The sequence below is a fragment of the Ambystoma mexicanum genome, chromosome 7q (assembly GCF_040938575.1).
Source record: "Ambystoma mexicanum isolate Mex_15411 chromosome 7q, UKY_AmexF1_1, whole genome shotgun sequence".
Taxonomy (NCBI): domain Eukaryota; kingdom Metazoa; phylum Chordata; class Amphibia; order Caudata; family Ambystomatidae; genus Ambystoma; species Ambystoma mexicanum.
The window spans coordinates 475,590,996-475,614,631 of record NC_090941.1 but is presented as its reverse complement, the minus strand read 5'-3'; the positions used below and the strand labels follow the sequence as shown (position 1 = coordinate 475,614,631).

The 23,636-nt window shown below is 44.8% G+C and overlaps 1 protein-coding gene across 6 annotated transcripts in view; it reads right to left on the bottom strand.

Annotated features, from left to right (window-relative positions):
- The window catches only part of NAA16 (N-alpha-acetyltransferase 16, NatA auxiliary subunit), a 2,654,788-nt gene that overhangs the window by 1,484,100 nt on the left and 1,147,052 nt on the right, over positions 1-23,636 (bottom strand). For all 6 annotated transcript variants that reach the window (XM_069640524.1, XM_069640525.1, XM_069640523.1 and 3 more), the window contains exon 7: positions 14,664-14,783. In XM_069640524.1, the coding sequence (XP_069496625.1) occupies positions 14,664-14,783 (120 nt within the window). The remainder of the gene's footprint in view (positions 1-14,663; positions 14,784-23,636) is intronic.

Below are 23,636 nucleotides of genomic sequence, written 5' to 3'. Positions count from 1 at the left end.
CTTTGTCCTGCCCAGGGGCAGTCCAGCACCGAAATACAATGGCAACTCCAATCTGAACGAGAGTACCACCAGCAACCCCATACACGTGTTTCACCCTTGTTGGGGATCATCAGTGAGGTGAAGCTGATGCCTCTCTAAGCACAGTGAGAGGGAGACCACGTCTGGTTGCCCCCAGGAGACCTAGGGTTATCAATCCCAGGTTCCTTAAAAAATAGTTTTACAAAGGTAGCGGGCGCCCCTCTCTCGCAAGAACAGACATGATAACCTGTTCAGTGGTTATTAACCACTTGAGAGTTCGCAGCCACTGCTTTTACTCACTGTGCCTTTCACAGATGGGAAATATCCATTTGCATATCAGTCTTTGTCCTGCCCAGGGGCAGTCCAGCACCGAAATACAATGGCAACTCCAATCTGAACGAGAGTACCACCAGCAACCCCATACACGTGTTTCACCCTTGTTGGGGATCATCAGTGAGGTGAAGCTGATGCCTCTCTAAGCACAGTGAGAGGGAGACCACGTCTGGTTGCCCCCAGGAGACCTAGGGTTACCAATCCCAGGTTCCTTAAAAAATAGTTTTACAAAGGTAGCGGGCGCCCCTCTCTCGCAAGAACAGACATGATAACCTGTTCAGTGGTTATTAACCACTTGAGAGTTCGCAGCCACTGCTTTTACTCACTGTGCCTTTCACAGATGGGAAATATCCATTTGCATATCAGTCTTTGTCCTGCCCAGGGGCAGTCCAGCACCGAAATACAATGGCAACTCCAATCTGAACGAGAGTACCACCAGCAACCCCATACACGTGTTTCACCCTTGTTGGGGATCATCAGTGAGGTGAAGCTGATGCCTCTCTAAGCACAGTGAGAGGGAGACCACGTCTGGTTGCCCCCAGGAGACCTAGGGTTACCCAAATATCTTGGGTTGAAGGTGCGTGGCCCTTTTAAAGATAAATGTTTAGTGGACAGCCAGACTTGATCTCCTTTTTGATATTGAGGAGCCTCTTTTCGATGTTGGTCCGCTCCTTTTTTGTATGATTCTTTAGCTCGTTGAAGATGAGCTGTGGCTTCTTTAAATGCTTGAGTTATCGCCGAATGCAGATGGTCAACAGCAGGTGTTCCGAGAGCTTGAGGTGGGTCCAGATTTGAGGTTCGAGGATGACTTCCATACAGCAGGAAAAAAGGGGTCTTTCCTGTCCCAGAATGGATTGAATTATTGTAAGCGTATTCAGCAATCCAAAGGACATCCTTCCAAGTACCCTCGGATTGATGCAACATGCAGCGCAGATATTGTTCTAGAGTTTGGTTAGTTCTCTCAGTCTGCCCATCGGTTTGAGGATGATGGCTGGTGGAAAGTCGTACATCAATCTGTGCTAAACGACAACAACTCCGCCAAAAATGGGAAATTAATTGGCTCCCTCGGTCAGAGATTAGTACTGAAGGGAAACCGTGCAACCGGACAATGTTTTCAAGGAATTCTCGGGCTAGAATGGAAGCTGTAGGTAAACCCTTCAGTGGGATAAAATGAGCCATTTTTGAAAAAAGGTCCACGATCACTAGAATTGTGTTGTATCCGGAGCAAGGGGGTAAATCCGTGATAAAATCCATCGAGAGCGTGTGCCAAGGGCCTGGTGGAATGTCTATTGGACGTAATAATCCTGCTGGTTTTTCCTTCTGACTCTTGTTTTGTGCGCAGATACCACAAGAAGCCACAAACTCCTTAATATCTTTCCTCCAAGATGGCCCCCAAAAATGCCTTTTAATTTTCTCTGAGGTTTTGGCAACTCCAGGATGTCCTTCCATTAGAGAATCATGGTAGCAGGTGATGACCTGTTTTTGTAAGTCAGCGCAGGGTAAGAATAGTCTTCCTTGGAAATACAATAGGTTCTGATCTATTGTAAAATCCTTCCCTTTCAATTGCCAATTCGATGAATCTTCGGGAGTTATGAGTTGATTGACCCTTGCTTTAATCTCTTCGAGGGATGAGGTGTTGATTACTCCTAGTATCTTTTGTTCAGGAATTATTGGCACCGGCTCCGGATTAGCTGTAAGTTCGTCTACCCCTATCCGGGAAAGGGTGTCTGCTTTTCCGTTCCTAACGCCTGGTCGAAATGTGATTACAAAATCGAATTCTGCGAAGAATAAAGCCCAGCGTAGTTGCCTCGAGGATTGAGCTTTAGCTGACTTCAGGTACTGGAGGTTAAGGTGATCCGTGATTACAGTTACTGTGTGCTGGGCTCCCAAAAGATAATGCCGCCAGGCATTAAAGGCGGACTTAATTGCCAAGAGTTCTTTGTCCGTGATTGTGTAGTTGATTTCAGGAGCCGAAAATTTGCGAGACCAAAAGGCTACAGGGTGTAACTGGTGCGTGTCGGGGTCTCTTTGTGACAGCACCGCCCCCATTGCAAGACTGGAAGCGTCTGTCTCGACGATGTAGGGAAGTTCTGGACGGGGATGCCTTAAGACTGGAGCAGAGATAAATTTGTTTTTTAATTCTTGGAAGGCTTGTTCGGCTTCTGGAGTCCACTCGAATTTTTTATTCTTTTTCAGAAGAGCCGTGATAGGTTGGACTACCCGAGAGAATTCAGGAATGAACCTTCGGTAAAAATTAGCGAAGCCCAGCATGCTCTGTACACCTTTCACGGAAGTTGGGGAAGGCCATTTGGTGATAGCATCCACTTTTCTTGAGTCCATGTGAACTCCGTTGGGTGATAAAATGAACCCTAAAAATTCCACTTCCTTTGCGTGAAAGGTGCACTTCTCCAGTTTAGCAAACAAGCGGTGTTGGCGAAGTCTCTGTAAAACCGCTGTGACGTGTCTACGATGATCAGTTTCTGAGGCTGAGTATACCAGGATGTCGTCAATATAAACGACTACGCACACATCAATAAGTTCTCTGAGGACATCATTCATGAAAAACTGGAAAGCGGCCGGTGCGTTACATAGTCCGAAGGGCATTACTTGATACTCAAATAATCCATATTTAGTGCGAAAGGCCGTCTTCCATTCGTCGCCCTCCTTAATGCGTACCAAATGGTAAGCTCCTCTGAGGTCTAACTTTGTGTATATGCAGGCGCCTTTTACCTGGTCCAATAATTCAGGAATCAAGGGCAACGGGTATCGGTTTTTTACTGTAATCTGGTTCAGGGCGCGATAATCGATACACGTTCTTAGGTCACCATCCTTTTTCGGGACGAAGAACAAAGCTGAGGAAGCCGGTGATTTCGAGGGGCGGATGAATCCATTAGCCAAGTACTGGTCCAAGTATTGCCTGAGATGGAGGTTTTCTGGTTCAGTGAGGGCATATATTCTACTGCACGGAGGGGTGGACCCAGGTATCAGGTCTATCTGGCAGTCGTATGACCGATGTGGAGGCAGGGTGTTGGCTTGATCTTTCTGAAAGACGTCGCTGAACTCTTGGTATTCCAGAGGTAATCGGGGGTCCTCGGAAGTGATGGCTGCTAGCTTGATTTCGGGCTGAGGATAACAGGTTGAAGCGCATTCTGGAAACCGAATCACCTTGGCTCGCCAGTTTATCTGAGGATTGTGCTTTTCCAACCAAGGCATTCCCAGAATCACCTGAAACTGCGGGGCCTTGATTACATCAAACACAATCTTCTCCCGATGTCCGCCTTGACATAACAACGTTACCTCCACGGTGGTATGAGAAACTGGTCCGGAAGCTATTGCAGTACCATCCACTGTAGTGATTACGTCCTTTACCATCTTGGGACGTTGGGGAAGATCCATCCTGGTAGCCAAGTCGTGGTCCACATAATTACCGATTGCTCCGCTATCGATGTATACTTTGATAGCATGCATGCGATCTGGTCTATTGGGACATATGAGGACCATAGGCATTACCAAATGCGAGGTCAAGGAACTGGTTCTAACGCTCGGCAAGCGGACCTCTACGCTTGTCGGGCGAGGTCGTTTCCCGATTCCAGTTTCTCAGCAGTTTTATCAGAAGCTCCTACGGTCTTCTTGACCGGTTTCACTGAGCAATCACGAAGGAAATGTCCAGAATTCCCACAGTATAGGCACAGCTGTAATTGCCTTCTTCTTTCCCGTTCTTTCTGGGTTAATGGTCCTTTTACTACTCCTATTTGCATTGGTTCCACGGAGTCATTCCCTTTAGCGGAGCTCTGAGGTCTTGAAAGTACCCGGGTTTCAAATCTGGATCGATCGGTCTTCCTGTTCTGTAGCCGATGATCTAATTGGACCACTAGGTCGATATAATCTGAACAGTCTTGCGGCGGATTCACCACCTGAGCTAAAACGTCTTTAAGTTCCCCACGTAGACCTCTGTAGAAGAGCGTGATTCTCTTATCTTCAGGCCATCTGGTCTCAACCACCAGTCTATTAAAGGACGCTATGTAAGCCAGGGGATCCTGATTACCTTGTCTGAGTGACAGGAGTTCATTGTCCAAGGCCTGCCCCTGCGAATGTCTTGCGAACAACTTTTCCATACTGGTCTGAAAGTCTTGAAAGTTATAGAGGAGCGGGTCATCCTGTGTCACGAGAGGAATGGACCAGTCTGCAGCACTACCGCTAAGATAGGAAAGTACAAACGCTACCTTGGCTTGGTCCGTTGGGAATGCGGCGGGTCTACACAGAAAGTGCAAGCGGCATTGATTGATGAATACTGCATATCGCTTTGGATCACCGGAAAAACGTTCGGGCGGGGCCAAAGGCACATTCCCTGGCAGATTAATTTGCACCGGATTACTTGAGGTTGTAGGCGTGCCGCCCCCTCCATAGAGAGGCAGTGGCGTCTGTCCCGCTTGAGCCTGTAGCAACTGTCTGGCCAGATCATCAGTCCGTTCCTTGGCCAAGATCAACTCCCTTCGTAAAGCGTTTGTTTCTTGGCGAGATGCGTGTACTTCTGCCCTTAGTTCCCCAAGCAATTGAGCCAGTTGATCTGTGTCCGAGGTTTCCATTGCGCCTGGGTGGGAATATTGCGGTAGGCTTCGCGTTCAGTAACGCTCACCTGAATCCCTCGGAGGCGCAGGTCTGGGCTGGGGGTTCTCGGAGTCTTCTAGGGTCACGCGCAGGCCTCGAATGCCACCCTGGAAAGGCCCTCTCCTCACTGAGATCTTGATCTGAAGGGTGAGGTGTCTGCAATTGTGAGAGCAAGGGGTTAATAGGATATATAAGCCTGACTGGGCAAGCTGACTCCCCTTCCTGGTACTCCCCACGTAGTTCGTAGGCTAAATGTGCTCACCTTATATAGGTGAAAGCGGAGCTCTCCATCCTGCGTCTGTGCAGGGGCGCCGAAGCCAGTTACTTCACTGGTTAATTGTCCAGCCTCTTGGTTGCAGAGGATGAAGATTTGGAGCTAGGCCGTCGTTAGCAGCACGAACGGCGGTTGCTTGAATGGAGAGCGATGGAAAGGCGAAGGTATTGCAGGCAAGTAAGTAAAAAATGTCCATTCGAAGTTTAAAGCACTTCTTAATGTCTCTTTTCCTTTTTCAGGTTGCAGAAGCAGCTGGGTAGAAAAATAGATGTCGAGGAATGCGCCGAGGAGTGAGAAAGATGAGAGCTGCCCAAAACACGTGCGTATGGATGGAGTTTCGTATTTCTTAATGATGTCCTTTTGTTTTGCAGATGCGAGTAGCAGCGTCGGCGGAGGCGAGAAGAATGCAGCGCAGGTAGGAAAAGTTTCACGATGGTTACTAACCAATGTCCTTGCTTCCACAGGGTGCCGCAAAATGGAGAGCTGCAGCCCGTGGCTTGAGATGCACCGATGGATTGGGTAACTGCTGCGCTGGTTGTTATCTCGTGCAAACCTGGTGTTCTTTTCCCTTCTCCGATGCTGCAGAAGATGAAGATGGTATTTCAGAAGGTAAGATTACGGATTTCTCTTCCCTAGATGCAGAAGTTGAAGATTCTCTGGAGCTGACACGGTGAGCGTCTTGCTGCTAATGCAGAATAACGCGAAGCACGTTGCTCTGATCGGGCGTGGTTTAAATAGTCCTACTGGAGTGCTTAGGTGTCTCCTTCCACAGCAGCCTCGCCCAAGTAAGAAGTCCCAGCTTCCAGAATAGTTCCAGTATCCAGTCCCAGGGAGTGGTGCTGGCCACACCCAGAAGGTAAAGTAGTTCCAGCCATGGATGGATGAGGATTTCATCCTGCAGGGGAGTGAGCAGCATGGTCTGCAGCCGGTAGGTCCACCCAAGCACCATTCCTTACATCATGAGCCCGGCACGTCCTGTGCCGGGACTGGGTCCCCTTATGAGCCTGGCGCCACTGGCGCCAGGACAAGGTCCATAAGGCCCCTATGGGAGCCGATGGGTGCCTGAAAATAAAGTTGTGACCCAGCTTCCGAGGCAGTTGGGCTAAACCTGACTCCTTGGAGGCTGCGGTCATGACAGGTGTGCCTGCTGCACGTGTAGAGGGTGTTTTTAGGATTTTTAATTATTTATGTATTTAATGTGACTTTTAAAGTGCGCTATCAGGCCAATGTATGTGGACGTTCTCCTGGACATGTGTTTCTGTTGCACTATGTGGACACATGGTACTTCACATGATTGGACATTGTGGATTTAGCATTGTTTTATTTGGCCCACCTACCTGATTCTTCGGATGTCTGCACTCCTTTCTCCATCCCTCCGACTCCCTCTATACTCTCCATTCCAATGGTGGAGGCACAGATTTCTTCCCAGGGGGTCAACTTGATGGGTGATTCCGATCCTCCCCCGGTAGCTGTGGCAATGTTACGGTTGGCGGATAGTATGCTCCGTATGCGTATCCGCAAGTCGTCCCATCGCTTTCTGCATTGCTGTGGGTTGCGGGGTGCGGTCCCCACCGCACTTACCCGCTGTGCCACCAGGGCCCATATGGCCTTCTTGTTCGCAAGTGCCGTCCTGGTCATTTGCGTCGAGAAGACGACGGCAGCATTCTCCTGGAGGGTCTCTGTGAGCACGGTGAGTTCCTCACGGGAGAAGTGGACCTGCCGCTTGCGGTCGCACGCTTTTTTCGCTACTTTTCCCATTTTTATTGTTTTAACTAGGGTGGATGACGGGTTGGGATGTGTCTCAGGGTAGTATTTTTAATGGTTGTGTGGGAATTCTGATTTTATAGGTGTACGGCGTGCTGTTTCCCGTTCCGGGTCCATGTTTTTAGTTCCGTTTCCGTATATTTACGGTCACCGTATTTTCCGATTGCCGCTCATTACGGTGACCGCTATGATGCGTGGCGGAATTGCACCTAGGGCGCCGTACGACGGCGGTGAGGGGCGTTTTGGGGACATTTCCGCCATCGCGGACTTTGCACTTCCGCCATGGCGTAGTGCTCGTGCCCGATGGGTCAGAATTAGCCGCACTTTACTCCGTCGTGCAATGGCGGAAACGCTATTTACGCTATGGCGGTCAGGTCAGTTACTTTCCGCCAGGGTCGTAATGAGGGCCTAAGGGGTTTATCTCACCCTCATAGGAACCATCTTTATACACATGTGTTACACAGCACCCTCCGTGCAGTGACACAGGGGTGTCGTAGCGACCCCCAAACATAGACTCCATACCCTGGGACTGACTACTGTCTCCCAGGGCATGTAAAGTCCCCACATCGACTTTACTAGGCACTCTTTATGAACAAAACCAGTAGAACCCATCTTACTATGGAGGTACTGGCAAGGGTTAATAGTTTTTCCCTTATGTTCATTTTCGAGAAGGTACCGTGCAGTCCCTCTCTCAAAGGTTTCTGGCTGGTGGCAGTGGTTACTACCAAAAATATTCGACCGCAAATATTTCCCTATGGGATTTTCCCATTGTTCGAGGCTACCACATTTACTGACAGCCTCTAACATACCGCTGGTTTATTTTTATATTAACTTTACTCTGGTAGGTTTTATTTGCCAGAACTTTTATATAAATTCTTTCTCGTGTCTTTCTCTAAGATCCTAACCCAGGTCGGGGATCCTTTGTTCGTCCTTTTGGCAGGCTTCTGCCAAGAAGCCCTCCTTCCGGCGCCACAGAGTCAGGGGTGGACCCATTGTGTGGGAGGGGGAGTAGACCCCCTGGACAGGGTTGCCTCAGCAACCCATGTCGCACTCTGCCCCGATAGTCTGGAGGGTCTCCCGCCAGGATGACCGCTCCACTATGTGAGTGACAGCTAAGCTGTATGAATTGGGGTCTTTTTGCATAAAACCAGGGTCCTGAGGACTGGAAGAGGAAGACGTTGCCACTGGACCTAAGAAGCCGGAGAGGAGAGAAGCCAAAGACATCTGCACCAACTGAACCACCGGTGAAGCCCTGCTGCAGCGTCTCACCACTTTTTTCCGCACGATGAGAGAAGATCTTCTTCTGCAAGAGCCTTCTTCCCTTGAGCTGGTGGGGCCAACCAGTTTGCCAATCTCCTTCCAGGACCTGCCTTGGTCGAATCGCCAGTGCCCTGCAGTAGGAGACCGGATAGCCAGGCACCCGTCCACCCGGACAGCGATTTAAAGGAGCGTACCTTTTATTTCGTTTGGCAGAACCGCGGCTAGTTTCATCCCTGGGCAGTGCAGTAACTCGAACCTTTCTCCACAACGAGAGTCTCTCTTCCTCTGCTGGATCTCCCGAACTGCAGGAACTGCCAGGAACAACCGGCACGGCAGGAGCCTCTTCTACATTTTAAGGTGCTTTGTTCCACCGGCCTCCCTTTTTGTTTGGTAGTGCTAAAGGTGTGTTAAATCCTTTACCTACCTGCTGGGTTGGCCGCCCCTATCATCTAACATTGTCTTTCACCTTTTGCAACCACCTTTTCGAATCATTTAACAAAGACTTGACTGCAGCTACAAGAACATTGTGCTCCTGGGCTCTTTGCCCTATACCACTGACTCTGGCACAGGTCTATTGACTCTGGCTGAATCTGTTACAACTGCCTTCTCTAGATTGCTTCTCACCTAGAAATGTGTTGGTGCACCTAACTCTTATAACCACCTTTTCCTCCCCACTTGTGAAGTGCCATTTTGCTCGGTTTTCACCTCAGTATTATACATGCTAAAGTACTGCCTTGCCTAAACCTGTTCACAAACTTATTGGGAAGTGTTGCTGGGGTGCCTAAGAGTATATTCCTGTATAACTTGCTCTTTCCCTCCCTTGTGTGAAATTGATACAATTGTGTTTGGTTTTCACTGTGCCGTTTTGCTCAGTTTTCACTCTTGCTCAACCTTCTCTAAAATTTAACCAGGGAGTTGTGTATACTTTTCTTGACTGATTTTTAACTTGCTTTAATAACTGTTATTAATGTGTTGAACTAGAAGTGTGTAAAATAAATATGTATATTCTTTTTAATACAAAGCTTTGGTCAGTGTTTCCTTGTACCATAGCACTGTAACCCTATTGTGTAAACCCTGAATACTGCTCATCTCCCTCTTGAGATAAGTCTGACTACTTAGCCACAGCTACCAACTAACTTTTTGTGGGACAGACTGATACCAAAGGGTATTTATTGCTCATGCCTATAGTCTTAATCTTCTGTAGTGCTCCCTAAAGGAACTGCACAGGATTCTGCCTAACAGTAATCACCTCCCCGGCTGATGCTTCTCAATGTCCCTTAATGTTCTATGGTGGTCGTAGGTCAGAACGCGGCTCAAGCTTGTCTCACACCTCATGCAACACACTACGTCCATTTCAGCCTGCACCCACTTGCGCATTTCTCTCTGCCAATCGCTCAACATAGGTCCCTTGCTAGCTTTCCTGGCCATTGCAACCGCCCTTCTGGCCAGTATGAACACCAGTGATACAACTCTTCGGCTGCCCTGTGACATTTACCCTTCTTAATGGGTCATTATTATTATAAGGGTATTTTTAATGAGCGCAGACCTAGCTTCAGTAAGCAATGGAGCGCTTTATAATTATAGAGGGATGAACCCATGAGGGAAGCAGAGAAAAAAATAGCGGTGAGCTAACAGGGGAGGGCGGGCAATTGGCAGCCGGGGGTTTGGGAGGAGACCGTGGAGAGCATATCACAGAGTCTCAGGTACTGTGGGAGAGTACAGGGTGTGGACCTAGGTGGTAAGGAGGAGCTATTCCTTGATGAGGAAGGTCTTAAGCTCTTTCCTGAACTGTAGCAGTGATGGGTCAAGTCTGATGTTGAAGGGCAGGAGGTTACAGTCTTGGAGCATAGACAGAGAAGGCCTGTTTTCTGGTTCTTTCCTTCCGGCACTGTCAGAGTTCAAGTCTGCACATTTCCTTACTTCTTGTCGATTGGCACAGCTCCACCTCACTGATGAGGCCGCACAAGGCTGAAACACGTGTCTGGGGATGCTGTTGGTACTCTTGTTCAAAGGAGGTTTGCCAGGCATTTCGGTGCTGGACTGCCCTTGTGGGCAGGACAAAGACTACTATGCAAATGGACATTCCTCCTTTGTGAAAAGTACAGTGAGCAAAAAGCGATGGCTGTGGACTCTCAAAGTGGGTTAAAACCACAGAACAGGTTATCATGCCATGTTCTTTCTAGAGAGGGGCGCCTTCTACCTTTTTTTGTAGTTAAATGTGCTTCATTCTTTTTCGCAATTATGTCAGACTCAGTTTCGAAAAGTAGAAAAAGATTTAGTTTACTCTGGTCGTAATGACTTGCACCTCTGTCCTCAAAGATGCAAGGAGCTTTCTAAATAGTTATTTACTGTCACTAGCTCATAAAGCTCTTAAAGGCATGGTCTAGTAAAAAAATGTATTTAAAAAATAGATAGGCAACATGAAAAAAAAATACTAGCATTCTCTTTTTTAAAACTTCCTATGTAAAATTTTGAGCTATTCAAGCTCAAAATTCGCAAAAGCAAGCACATGGGCGCATCCATTTTGTGAAATGGAGGCCCTCCTGTGCTGGCTTTTGCTTTTGCGGCACTAATGAAGGAAAAGCCAGCCAGCTGTAGTAAACAAAAGCTACCGCTGGGTGGCTTTCCCTTCATTAGTGCTGTACCCGAAGGACGCGGACCGGAGACCAGAGCAGGAAAGCTGCAGCTGAATCTCGGTAAGTGCTATTTATTTATTTTTTTTAAAATAAGCACTAGCTGCGGTTTTTTTTCTAAGTTTTCCGGGCTGGAGGAGCCCGGAAAACTTAGAAATAAAACCGCAGCTTTAAAAACGTTGTATTTATGTTTCCGGTCGCTTTTGAAGCAACCGCAAACATAAATACAACGTTATTGTGTTGGAAAACGCTGAGCTTTTTCTTTCCAAGTTTCTCAGGCTCCTCCGGCGCGTTTTCCAACACAACCGCGTTGTTTCTGCCTGAATCTGCTTTCCCATTTGGGGCTCTCGGGCTCCCCACTGGGAGCCCGAGAGCCCCAAATGGGAAATCAGCTGTAGGTAGAAACACTACGCGGCTTGTAAACATAACCGCGTTGTGTTTCTGCCTGCTGCCTGCTGTGGCTTTCACTTTGGGTCTCCGGTGCTCCCCTGGGAGCACCGGAGACCCAAAGTGATAGCCACAGCAGGCAGAAACACAACGCGGTTGTGTTGGAAAACGCTGCAGTTTTTCTTTCCGAGTTTCTCAGGCTTAGAACCCGATACGTTTTGCCTGTGGCTTTCTACCGATTTTACTCTCACCAGCCAGTGACTCTGTATTTTAGTCTTGGAGAATCTGAACTGAAACTCCGAGCATGCAATTCTACACTGGTTGTCTTTTGCCCATTACCACCATGATGGATTTCTTGAATTGTTCAAACCACATTTACTAGTCTACTTTTTATTCTGGGTCATTGTCACTGGTCACAACAGAACCCACTCTGAGTAATAGGATTCACATCTTCCAAAATATCATTTTTTAGCAGCACTGTGCAAGTTTTGGGGAGTATTGGCAACGTAACTCCCACCATACAATTCTTCTCTGATCCTCTTGAATTTGTCTTCGCAACTGCAGAATGTTCTTGAGGTTTCGATCACAGCTCAGAATGTTTAATTCCGTTTAGGTTATTTTGGCTTTATCACTGCTACTGCACTAGAACCTTTGGAGTGTCAGAACCGCAACTCCCAACCTTAAATTCCGCTTCAGTATCTTTCAGCTTGTCTCAATTCCCACCTTCTCAGCTGCACCACAACTACGTCTCTACTTTTGTCATCTATTGCATGGATTATGGTGTAGCTCACCCAGTCAGCTCATGAAAACCAGAAAAGAAAGACTTACAAATTGGGAAAACTCATCACATTCCCTTACCCTTCTCAGATTCTCTTTTTATTAAAATCTTGTTTGAAGGCCTACTGAACTGCTCGTAAGCATATATAGTAGCTTTAACTTCAATGCTTTTGCTTACACCATTGCTGCTTCATATTTCACTGCAGTTTTTGGGTACTGCCGCTCTAGTACGGAGCGTTTTTGGTCTAGCAATGTTGTCCAACTACAATTGATGTTTGCCATGTCAGCCCAATAAAGATGCACACAGCCTACAACCAATAACTGTACTGAAGAAGTGTGTAGAAAAAATCATCTAATACAGCACACTAGTGATTCTCAAAGCTGAGTGAGTAGCAAGACCCTGCAGTTATAGGAAGAGCATAGTCACACGCCCCCTCCATTCAGTCCAGTACAGCATGAAGTAAACTAATCCTATAAAGCAATATTGCCATCAGATCTACATCCATCAGGAGGACACCTTAGGACCTGGCCCACCAAACTTGAAAATCCATATCACAGCATGCAGACAGCCAGGCACCACGGCACAATCGCCACCGCACATAGCCTACAACTCAAGGAGCTTTGGACCCCCGCTTAGTGATAATGGTACATGTCAGGCTGGCCAAACGGCTGAACGTGAAAATCTGGAATAAGAGCCTGCGCCAGAACAGCTGCTTAACACCACAGTGCCACTTTAGGCTCTCAGAAGCAAGTGTCAAGCACAGGTAAGTCCATGTACGACCACAAAAAGGGTCCCGCAATCTCATCCACCTGCACTAACAGATCACAATATCCAGAATGTCTACTGACCGTTGGATACAATATTTGTTATACTTTTAACAAAAGCAATAAGGAAAACCACCCACAGCAAAAGTGCAAGATCAGAGACTGGCAAGTAGGGATTTATACTTTGTGCAAGAAACCCACTCTGGATCCCGACAACCTAGGTAACTATCACCCCATCACCCATCTTCCCTTCCTACAGAAGATCATCGAGAAAGCGGTAGCCGTGCAATTGCAGCAACAGACACCAACAATCTCTTCCAAACCTACCCAGATGCAGCACGGAGACTGCAACCATACAGGCGGTCGACGACACCCTCAACATCCTTGATGACGGCTACCCCTGCCACCTGGTTCTACTCGACCTCTCTGCGGCTTTCGACACAAGTGACTACCAGTTGCTTACGGAGACCCCACATCAGTTCATGGGGATCAGCAACCTTGTCCTACACAGTCCTACCTTGCCAACCGAAAGCAGTTTGTTCAGATGGACTCCTCTAGATTGCCAATGTTACCATCACCTGTGGAGTCCCGTAGATTCCATCCTCTCCCCAGTGATCTTCAATCTATACATGGAGCCGGTGGGAGCCCACCGAGCCACACACAACATCCACCAATATGCCAATGACACACAGCTATACCTCAAGATCGACTCAATCAAAGACATCCACAGGCTCAAAACCTGCCTCTCCCTGACCCAGTCTTGATGTCCAGTGCGTATCTGAAGCTCAAGACTGAATTCCTACTCCTCACCAACACCACCGAATGCCCAGACATACAGACGTGGCTATCAAATGTGAACACTGAGGGCTTCATACCGGGGCTCACCTCCTGAGCCAAGTCCCTCTGGTTCCACATTGACAAACACCTCTCCTTAAAGACGCACATAGCTAAGGAAACTAAACCGCTTGGTATCAGCTCTCCCTCCTGTGGAAAGTCAAACCCTTCCTCTCTCCGGACAGCTTTAGATCCACCGTTCAATACCCTCCTTGAAAGCCTCCCGTCATCCTCCTTGTGTCCTTGAGAAGTGTCCTACACGTGCCCGCATGCCTCAGCAAGGGTCTATGCAGGTACGACCAAAAGACCCCGGCCCTCATTGACGTTCACTGGCTACCACTGCACGCACGGATCATCTTCAACTCTTGCTTCAGCATCTATAAGGCAGTCCGCCCTCAGCATCTCTGGCGCACAGTGCACCACTGAAGCCAGGACACGTGCAGACTTGAAATCTGCTGCTACAAAAATAAAGGACCAGAAAACAAGCCTTCTCTGCCTATGCCCCTAGACTATGGAACCTCCTCCCCGTCGGCATCAGACTCACCCGCATGCTCCTACAATTCAGAAAAGAACTGAAGACCCACCTCTTCAAGGAGTCTCTCCTCCTCAACACCTAGGCCATCAACATGGCCCCCCGCGCCACCTGACTCGCTAGACACCGTCCATCCCTCTCCTCCCTGCCAACCTGTACAGCTGTGCCCCTCCTGTATATCCTACTCCCCCCAGTAGGTCTGTTCTGTCACCTATGAAAAGCGCTCGGTTATGCACCTGTACAGTTGCACACCTCTGTAAAGCGCTCTGTTGCTTATCAAAGCTAGGTCTGTGCTCAATAAATACTATAATAATAATAATACAGTTTGGAATGTATTGGTAGATAGCAAGTTATGTTTGAACCACTGCAGGAACCTGAGCAGGAGCATCCGTTAAAATATTTGTTGGAAGAACATTCGATTATCCCATTTAATAATGGCTAAACACTATTTATTATATTGCAAATCTGCATTACTTACAAGGCTGTAACGTTTTCTCCAAGCCTTTATAATAAATCCAATTTTCTGAATTTCGATTAATCAATTCTCTGTAAACAGTAGCAGCTTCTTTTAACCTTCCCAATTTCAGAAATACCTCTCCTGCAAAAAATAAAAACTCAGTTAAGACATCATAGGACCACTAAACAAAATCATGATGGCACAGAAATTTTACAGAATAGAGACTCATCGGGCGCATGACATATCAATATTACACAACTAAACGAAAACACTACAGATTGATAGACAAATGTCATCTGACCCTGTGTAGATTAGATTTGATCGCCCTTCAGACCCCTCTAGGCACTAGAGGAATAACATTTTAAGACATTGAAGGATCTCTCCTAAAAGGAACATTACATTAATTGTAATCCTTGTTCTCCATCCTGAGTTTTACATTACATTCTCAGTAAATATGGTTGTATGAATTTTGATTCATAACCTTTTTTTAAAAGTTTTTATTGACCCTACTAAAGAACTAAGCACTTCAAATTCAATTCCTGCAAAAAACATCTGCAATAAGCAAGACAATCACAGGTTTAACATAGCAAAAGCTCAATAATACAAGTTTCAGTACAAGTTTCAGTATAACGCTCAGACAGTATATCAGAGGAGACCAATGCATTCACTTCCATCAAAACATGGTAATTAATCTAACTGGTACATGTAACCAAGTATGGAGAATTAGGGATGTGCAACTTGTGGCTCAAGAACATTTCTGTTACCTTAAATGTGAGATTCTTAATTGTAAGTGATTTCAATCCGGCACACATCCAAGTCAACGCCTAGCATGTTATGCACAACTGAAATCCTTAATATTTATTTTTGTCTAAAAGTTCTTTATTCTGAACAATATACCACTCATATCACGCCCCTCTCCTGGAACCCCCCAGGTCACACTGAACCAGGAATCAGGCTGGTTTGCAAAGTTGAAATATGTATTTATGTATTTACAATTTAATCACACTGTTTTAATGGGTACACAATAATCACCAATGGGGTGATGTAACACTGAATAATCTCTTTAATACACAAGGAGTAAGTAATGAGCAAAACAATTCAGCACAGAAAATAATACTTTTGTGTGGGTTCAGGTCTGATAGCACGGTGGTTGGAGGTTCCCCCTGCACACCCCTCAACCCCTAATAGGTAATATAAAGAGATAGGAGAAGAGAACAGGTATTCAGGGATGGCAGAATTCAAACAGAATATCAATCCCACTTTCCCCCAGCAAACACAAGAGAAAAAAGGAATTGACTGTCAAGCTGTCAGAATGGCTTTTAAAGTTATCTTAGAATGGACTGGGCAAAAACACCAAATATGGTCAAAATTGCTGAAATTGCTATAAATTCTTATGGGAGCCGCTTTGGATGGTTGCACAGAAACATAAGCAATGATTTAATACCAAGAAACAATTTGAAATCTTAAAATTCAAGTCGGAAGCAATAAAAAGCTGTTTTACACGTTTAAGAATTTCCCTAAACGAAAATTTGCGGCAAACTTTTTGCTGCGCGGTAATCGCGATAACGGGAGAACCGTATTGATTTGGAATGCGGTTTTAGATGTGATTTAAAGCTGTGGATATTAGCTACAAGCAGAAGTTGTGTTTCTAGCGCAATAACTGAGGGAGTTATGGACGTTTTAGTGAAGGTCTTTCGAGATAGGCGCAAGAATGGAAAACAGAAATGCGCTTTTAAAATTACAAACGGGTTTCTTACACTAAAGGATAACTATGAATACAACGAAACCCCACAGGAACACAGCCACTTGATCAGAATGACTGCCTGCTAAGGACTCACCTTCTTCAGATGAGAAAAGATCAGCGCAAAGAGAGTTTTAACAATACTAGGACAGGAGGGAAAATAGGATGGTTTGGATAGAGAGTTCAGAAAATTCAAAAATGCTTCTAACAACACAGGTTCTGAATACAAGATAGGATGGGTTTAAGATAGGGATTAACTAAGCAAGGTGCCTATGCTAGTGACAGTTCTTTCTATGGATACTCACTAGATATGTTTTTAAACGCAACCGTCAGGATTCTGGTCTGTCAAGATTCTGGTCAGGGAATTGGATCAGTTTTTAGGACGGACAGACCGCTGGGCACATCGGACCGGGCAGCAATCAGCAAGGCACTTTGGTCACAGCACGGCACAGTACTGGACTGGATCTGCAATGCACTCTGGTCATAGCACCGCACAGGATTGGATTGGATCTGCCCTTCTTGGTTATGATGACATTTATTTTCAGCAGGCAAGCGGTACAGCGCAGCCCGGCTGTGTTTTGATGCTTCCACTTAGGGTTGTGGGGTTCTGGTTCTGGAATTTGAGGCTTAGCTGAAAGTGGTTCAGCTATGTAATGGGTTTCTGCTTTGCCAAGTTTCTGGAGTCTGGAGCAAAGAAGATGTAGAGTACAGGAGCAGGGTGCTCTGCGAGTATCAGGCTAGTGAGTGAATCTGTCTTTCCTTTCTGAGTGGTGAGCTGTCTCTATTTATGCTATGATAAAGGGGGGGAGTGGGCTGGTTTAGCATAAGTTAGCCCCTTTGACATGTGATTGGGTCAGAGTCTACTCTCTGCCTTCATAGGAAGATAGAAACAGAGTGTCACCTTTATGGTGTGATTTTATGAGGCTGGGAATCCACCCCTAGCCCCTGGAAAACAAAATCTACTTTTGGCACCATACGTATTTACACATGTGCAACCTCTATAACAATCACATATACAGATAACATATTTTCCATAGCAGTTACTCCTCAAAACCCTGCAGCTGTGGGGTCTTGTCGCCGCTTTTCACAGAATTTTGCCCTTTTCATCAGGAACACAATGTCCAATTTTTAACAAATTTCTACAAGTGTGCGCGTTTAACATGGGCATAAGTTTATAAAGTTTCATACTTCTAGCAGAAATACATTTTGTGTAAAATCACATTTCCTGCCATTTCTTTCCAGAACATGTCACACGATTTTTCTGCCTCTCGAAACGTGCAGCTAAAATTTAGATTCACAAATCTGTTACTTTTATATTTTTCACAATTTTAACTGGCAAATTACAAGTCTTTGTTAATGTTCAGCCACAGATGGTTGTTTGGGTCCGCCTCTTTTTGTCTCCCTGGAAGCCCAGGAGCCATCCCCCCATATTTGCTACTTGCAGAGGCCATTTACGACTGTCCTCACACCTCGCATTTCCTTAGCAGCAGCTGTTCATTGTTCCTCATGCCTCTGTAGACCAAGTTCTTTCCAAACCCTATAATTATCGCCTCGGTATGATTTCCTGCTGGGGGGGAAAGGCCCTTCGTCTGTGAGGAAACCTGTTATTGCAGTTTGGTAGCTTCAGCCAGGCTTGATTTTAATTGTTCATTCTTTTGCATTTTTCCTTAGCTTAAAACAAACTTGTTGTATCACATCACAGCTAGTACTTATTCAAGATTTTAAACCATGGGATCAAAACAGTTAATATATGGGTTACTATCAGTAACAGGCTTCTTAGATTGCTAACATTTGATTTCAGTTTATACATGTTTAAAGTTTAATCAGGCAGGATTTACCGACATCCACAGACGGGCCACTTTTGCTGTGAAAATCCCTTTATGCTTTCAGCTTTCAGGACCTTGCAAGTTCACAATGATTTCTTAACCCAGCAAGAATTTTGGATGTACCAGCATTCTGCAGTTTCAGCAACAAAGAAAAAGGGTTTTAAAGCAAGATTTTGGGTTTCATTTAGCAAAGCACTGCTTTTTCCTTCTGTACTCCATTTTCAATTGTTTTGGAGCCCAGTGACATATTTCAGGAGTGAGATCTCTGTTCCACTACTGACAACATGCATGGCAGATTGGGCAACCATCTTTTTGTGCATTGCAAAGTGCGATTTTCAGACGTTTTGGCACACACAAGGGTTTTGCGGCCATTTTGCTATTTCTGGCACAATCATAACACAGTGCTGCAGCATAGCAGAGCAGAAGTGGATTAAAACATCCCACATAATTCAATTAAGAACCAATTTGCTGATTGCTGATAATCTTGACAAATCAGCCATCAATGCAGCAGATGGCATCCCTGTCATTACAAAACAAAAAAGCAGAAGAGACATTTTTAGTCTTCTCTGCTAGTAACTAACCCATATTTTTTTTAATGTATTTGTTACGCGCCATAGCCCGCAGGCATCGGGGCGCACATAAACACATTAATATGTTTGCATTATGGACAGTCAAACGTTATGGACAACAAACTGGACAGCCAATCTATATGGCCTTCATTGACTTCAAGGCAGCTTTTGATTCGATACGTTGATGGTAAACTGTCAAGACCCATAATGACAAACCGTGGCCTTAAACAGGGCTTTATATTAGCTGCCTCACTTTTTAATTTCTTTGTTTCTAACATAGGCCATAAGCCATCAGCTCAGATCAGAAACGGCAGACCCTCCTAAAAATGGTGCATATAATTATATGCTAAAGACAATCAGCTAAATCTAAGTAAAACAAAATGATTTGTGGCAAACCTAAAATAAATAAAAAAACAAATTTCAGTTGGTTTATAAATAGGAGTCGGATACACCTCACAAAAGAATACTGCTATTTAGGCCTCAATACGAACGAGCACCCATCTGATCTGCCTTATAAGCTTGAGCGAATTAGAAAAGTGCAGACTGCCACAGCTCAAGCGATGGTCATACTTAGAAAATATGGTACATTTTCGATGAAACCGTTTATAAAGATTTACCAACAAAAAGCAGTTCCTGCAATAATGTATGGCACAGAAACTACAGCTTTTAAAGATATGCAATTCTACTGGACAAGGTTAGAAGGCCTTTTCTGGAAAAGAGTTTTCGTGAACTAAGGGAGAAATGAAGATGTGCCCTGTTTGGCAGTCTTCACTCTCAGACGGCTCAACAGTAGTATCGTAGACAGAAAAAACATCCCCCCCCCCAAGAGCGCGGCTTGTAGGAGATAAAATACACCTGACAGGCCAGGGGCGTGGGTGAAAAGTCAGGAGCAGCAACAGAGCCAAGGAAAAAAAGGTAAGTTCACAAGATCAATATCATAATCAGTAGATATTGGAAGTTAACCGCAACCCCCCTTGAACAACCCAACTCTGCAATGAGGGCCAGAAAAGTGGTGAACCTACTTGACTGTTAAGGTATTGGTGTTAGAGAGAAGCGACTGGTGCAAGAGAGTTAATCCAAGTGTTATAGTCCCAATAACCTAACCCGAATGGCACAAGGGCGCAACTATTAGTGTCCACATAAATCCATAGTAAGCAGCAAAGCATCCATATCAATCCGCAGTGAGCAGCAGAGCGTCCATAAGGATTCATCAATAAGTGTTGTGCTGAAAGTGACACAAAGGTGTATCAGCAGAGAAAGAGAAAGAAAGATTTGAAGATGGACAGGGAACTTGAGGCAGCAGGGTGTCCAAAGGGAGGAATTATAGTGCACATGAGATATGTAGCTGCAGGTCACAGGCGAGTGCAGAAGTGATGGAGAAAGTAGCAGGTCTCGGTCAAAAGTGGAAACAGACTCCCGTGAGGAAAATGCCACTTCAAGCAACAGCGTCAGGTAGCAACAGACCCAAAGTGTTGTAGCCGAGTGGAAGTTCCGTTTAGGGCTAGCACAGTAAGCAAAATTGTGGACGGGCAAGGATTTTGCAACCAGGTGAGCAAGTTAGGGGAAAGGGACTGAGCGTCAGAAATCAGGAACAAAGCAAATGCAGAATAATCCGGAAGGCAGCCCAAGGTCAGAATAACGAAGGTAAGGTAAACAAACAAAGCGTGACTTAACAGGACGAAACTCACAGTTAAGGAGAACTCGGGAAGCGTTACCTTGCCATACGTATGGTTTACCTATGGAGGTTGATGGGAGGCACGTCGCGTACGAATCACGTGACTCTCTTTGCGTCAGGGACGCTGGGAGATGTGTTTTCTGGGGTACCGACGTAATGAAAGACACCAAGGCAATTTCCAGGCGTTTGTGGCAGTGTGTTCAGACAACGTAGTCGGATGCAGGGTCATGACAAGAGACCTCTCGCTTCCACCAGGTCAACCCATGTGTTTAATTCAACATGAATTGGGCCTACAATCCCTAAGCGTAATATGTTCTTGGAAAATGCTTAACCTATACAAGAAATGTGTCTCTGACAATAATGAAAGAGCCTTGTTATCGATATTATCGGTGTATTTTAAAACGACAATAGTAAAGAAAACTGACTCTGTGGAAGAACCATACAACGACTTATGATAGCAGCAGGTTTATCACTAGAACTGCTGATAACAAATCCAGATCGAGCCAAAAGAAAGCTATGGCTGTATGACTGGATTGTAACCCGTCAACATTGCATGCAACATGTGGATTTTAAAAATAGTACATTTTGTATCAAGGCTATGAATAATCCAGAGATATTACATGAAATTTCCAGATCCGAAAATGAGAATTTTGTTCCTCCATTTTAGGCTTAATTTATGGCCTACTCGTAAGGTCATAGGACGAAGAACAAAAATTCCACCATCCCTAAGAGGGTGTTGCTTTTGTAAAAATCCTAAAGAACTTGAGACTTTGAAACATCTTCTGATATATTGTACTGCATTGCTCCAAAGGAGAAGATTTTATTTAGAACGCGTATTCCGGAAATATTTAACCACCACACATGATGATTATGGGATGGCATTTTTAATGGCGACTGTAATTCAGTTACCATATCTGCAATGTCGTTCTGAATCCTTTAGAACTTGAATGCATAGATGATTAATAAAATGTTGTTAAAAGCCAAAAACAGAAGCATAGCTGAAACAATATGTATAACTTTCCAATCTCTCTACTAAGTTATATGTGAAATATGATGCACTATGAGAAAACATATTTCAATAAGCTTGTAACTCAGTAACCACCTGTAATGTTCTCTTCTGAAACCTTTAGAACTCGATTGCACAGATCACGAATACTAAGAACCGTCTAAGGTCTAGATGGATAGTTGAAAGAACATGCATAATATTGTATGCTCATATTTATCAATGTGCGAAACAATAATGAGACTGAACAATGTAATTGTTTTTATCAGAATATTATGTATTTTATTTATGTGTTCTCTGTATAACTTGATGTGGATTTTAAAAACAATATTTTTAATCTTCATATTTGTTAACATGTGAGCACTTTTTGGTTCTGAATTTTGAAAGATTGTCACTTTTCTCTATTTTTATAGTGATTGAAACTATACATCTATGTTGAAAAGTTGCAAGTCAACTAAATCAATTTAAAAAAAACACTATGGATACCTCAAAACAAGACCTAATCGAGAAACCTATACAGCAATTGTTTCAGGTAACAAAGATGTTCTTGAGCCACATTTTGTACATCCCTAATTCTACATACTTGGTTACATGGAACAGTTATAGTAATTACCATGTTTTATGTTCCTTTGTTTTTGCAGAAATTTAAATTATTTTTGAAGATTTACAACAAGTGTTCCTTCTTGACCCAGTAACCAGTTGGTACAATATCTTTTGGTCCAGGAGAAGGCAGCACTAACATCCTAGTTGCTGAAACCGGTCGATCTCTTTGGGATATTCTTTATTGACTAGAGATACCCGGTTCTTGAAATGAGTTCTTTTTTTAATTAACATTTGCTACCTGGAGTTACACACTCATGTGTGGGTACAGGAAAAAGGTAAAAATCCCCACATGAATGGACTACAGGGATTTACTTTTTTTAAATGATCACTCGAGGTGCAGGACAAACTGGAATGGACTTGGGCAAATTTCCTTTTTGTATAAATCTTTTAAAGAGGTGCAATTTTGAATAAATAGTATTCACTATAGTGATCTGTGACTTGAGTGGTTTAAGTCCTGGGATGCTATATAAAATGAAGCGAAGGATTACAAACTCTTACCGTAATGAGATAAGAAGATATCTGATATCTGAGAATAACACCAATTGGCAATATATGGTACGCCTTCTTATGGATGGTAATACTAAGAAATTTTGGGCTAGCTTTAGCTTTAGTCCTGATGCTGGGAGGGATATAATTCCATAGTTTGGGGGCTAGGACTGAAAAGGATAATCCACCTAGTTTCTTTTTTGAGAACTGGGGGAACTACAAGTGAGAGTTGAGATGATGATCTAAGGGCGCGTCTGCGGATGTGTATTTGGAGATTATTTAACAGGAATTCAGGTCCAGTACCGTGGATTGCCTTGATGACGATGTAAAGAGTTTTGAAGGCAATTCTTCTTCCAACTGGGAGCCAGTGAAGTGAGATCAGGACTGGGGATATGTGGTCTCTGAATCCAATGCATAGAAGCGTTTTTGCAGCATCATTTTGGACTCTCTGATGCTTGGCTAGTAGGTAGGCAGGAGCACCCAAATAAAGACAGTTTGCATAGTTCAGTCTTGAAATGACGATTGCAATAATGGGCATATATTTCTGTAGGAAAGCCAGAATGGGAAGATTTTCTTCAAGATTTTTAGATGCCCAAGTGCTTATCAAGCTACTGCAAGTTATTTGTGGGCCGAAGCTGAGCGCTGGATCCATAATGACTCTTATGTTCTTCAGCCGGGGAGATGGGGAAAGGGTGATGGCTGTGTTTGGAAGGTTGCCCCAAGATTAGGTAATAATGCTGAATTGCCTAATAGGAGGATTTCCTTTTTTTCCGAATTTAGTAGTAGGTGATTCTGAGCCACCCAGGCATCATTTTTGTAATGCAACTTAAAATGTCAACAGGGGCAGATGCATTATTTCCAATTTTTAAGAGGAGCTCTTTGTCGTCCGAATGGTTATGAACCGACAGATTGAATTTTCTCATGAAAGCCGGTAGAGGAAAAAGATGAAGGTTAAAGAGTAAAGGTGAAAGAGATACCCCTTGGGGAACTCCAAAGAGACAGTTTCTGAAATGTTTGTGGAAGGGTTTGATTTTAATGCATTGGGATCGGACAGTTAAGGATGCTGTTCCTGATCGCAAGGCTGAATAAAC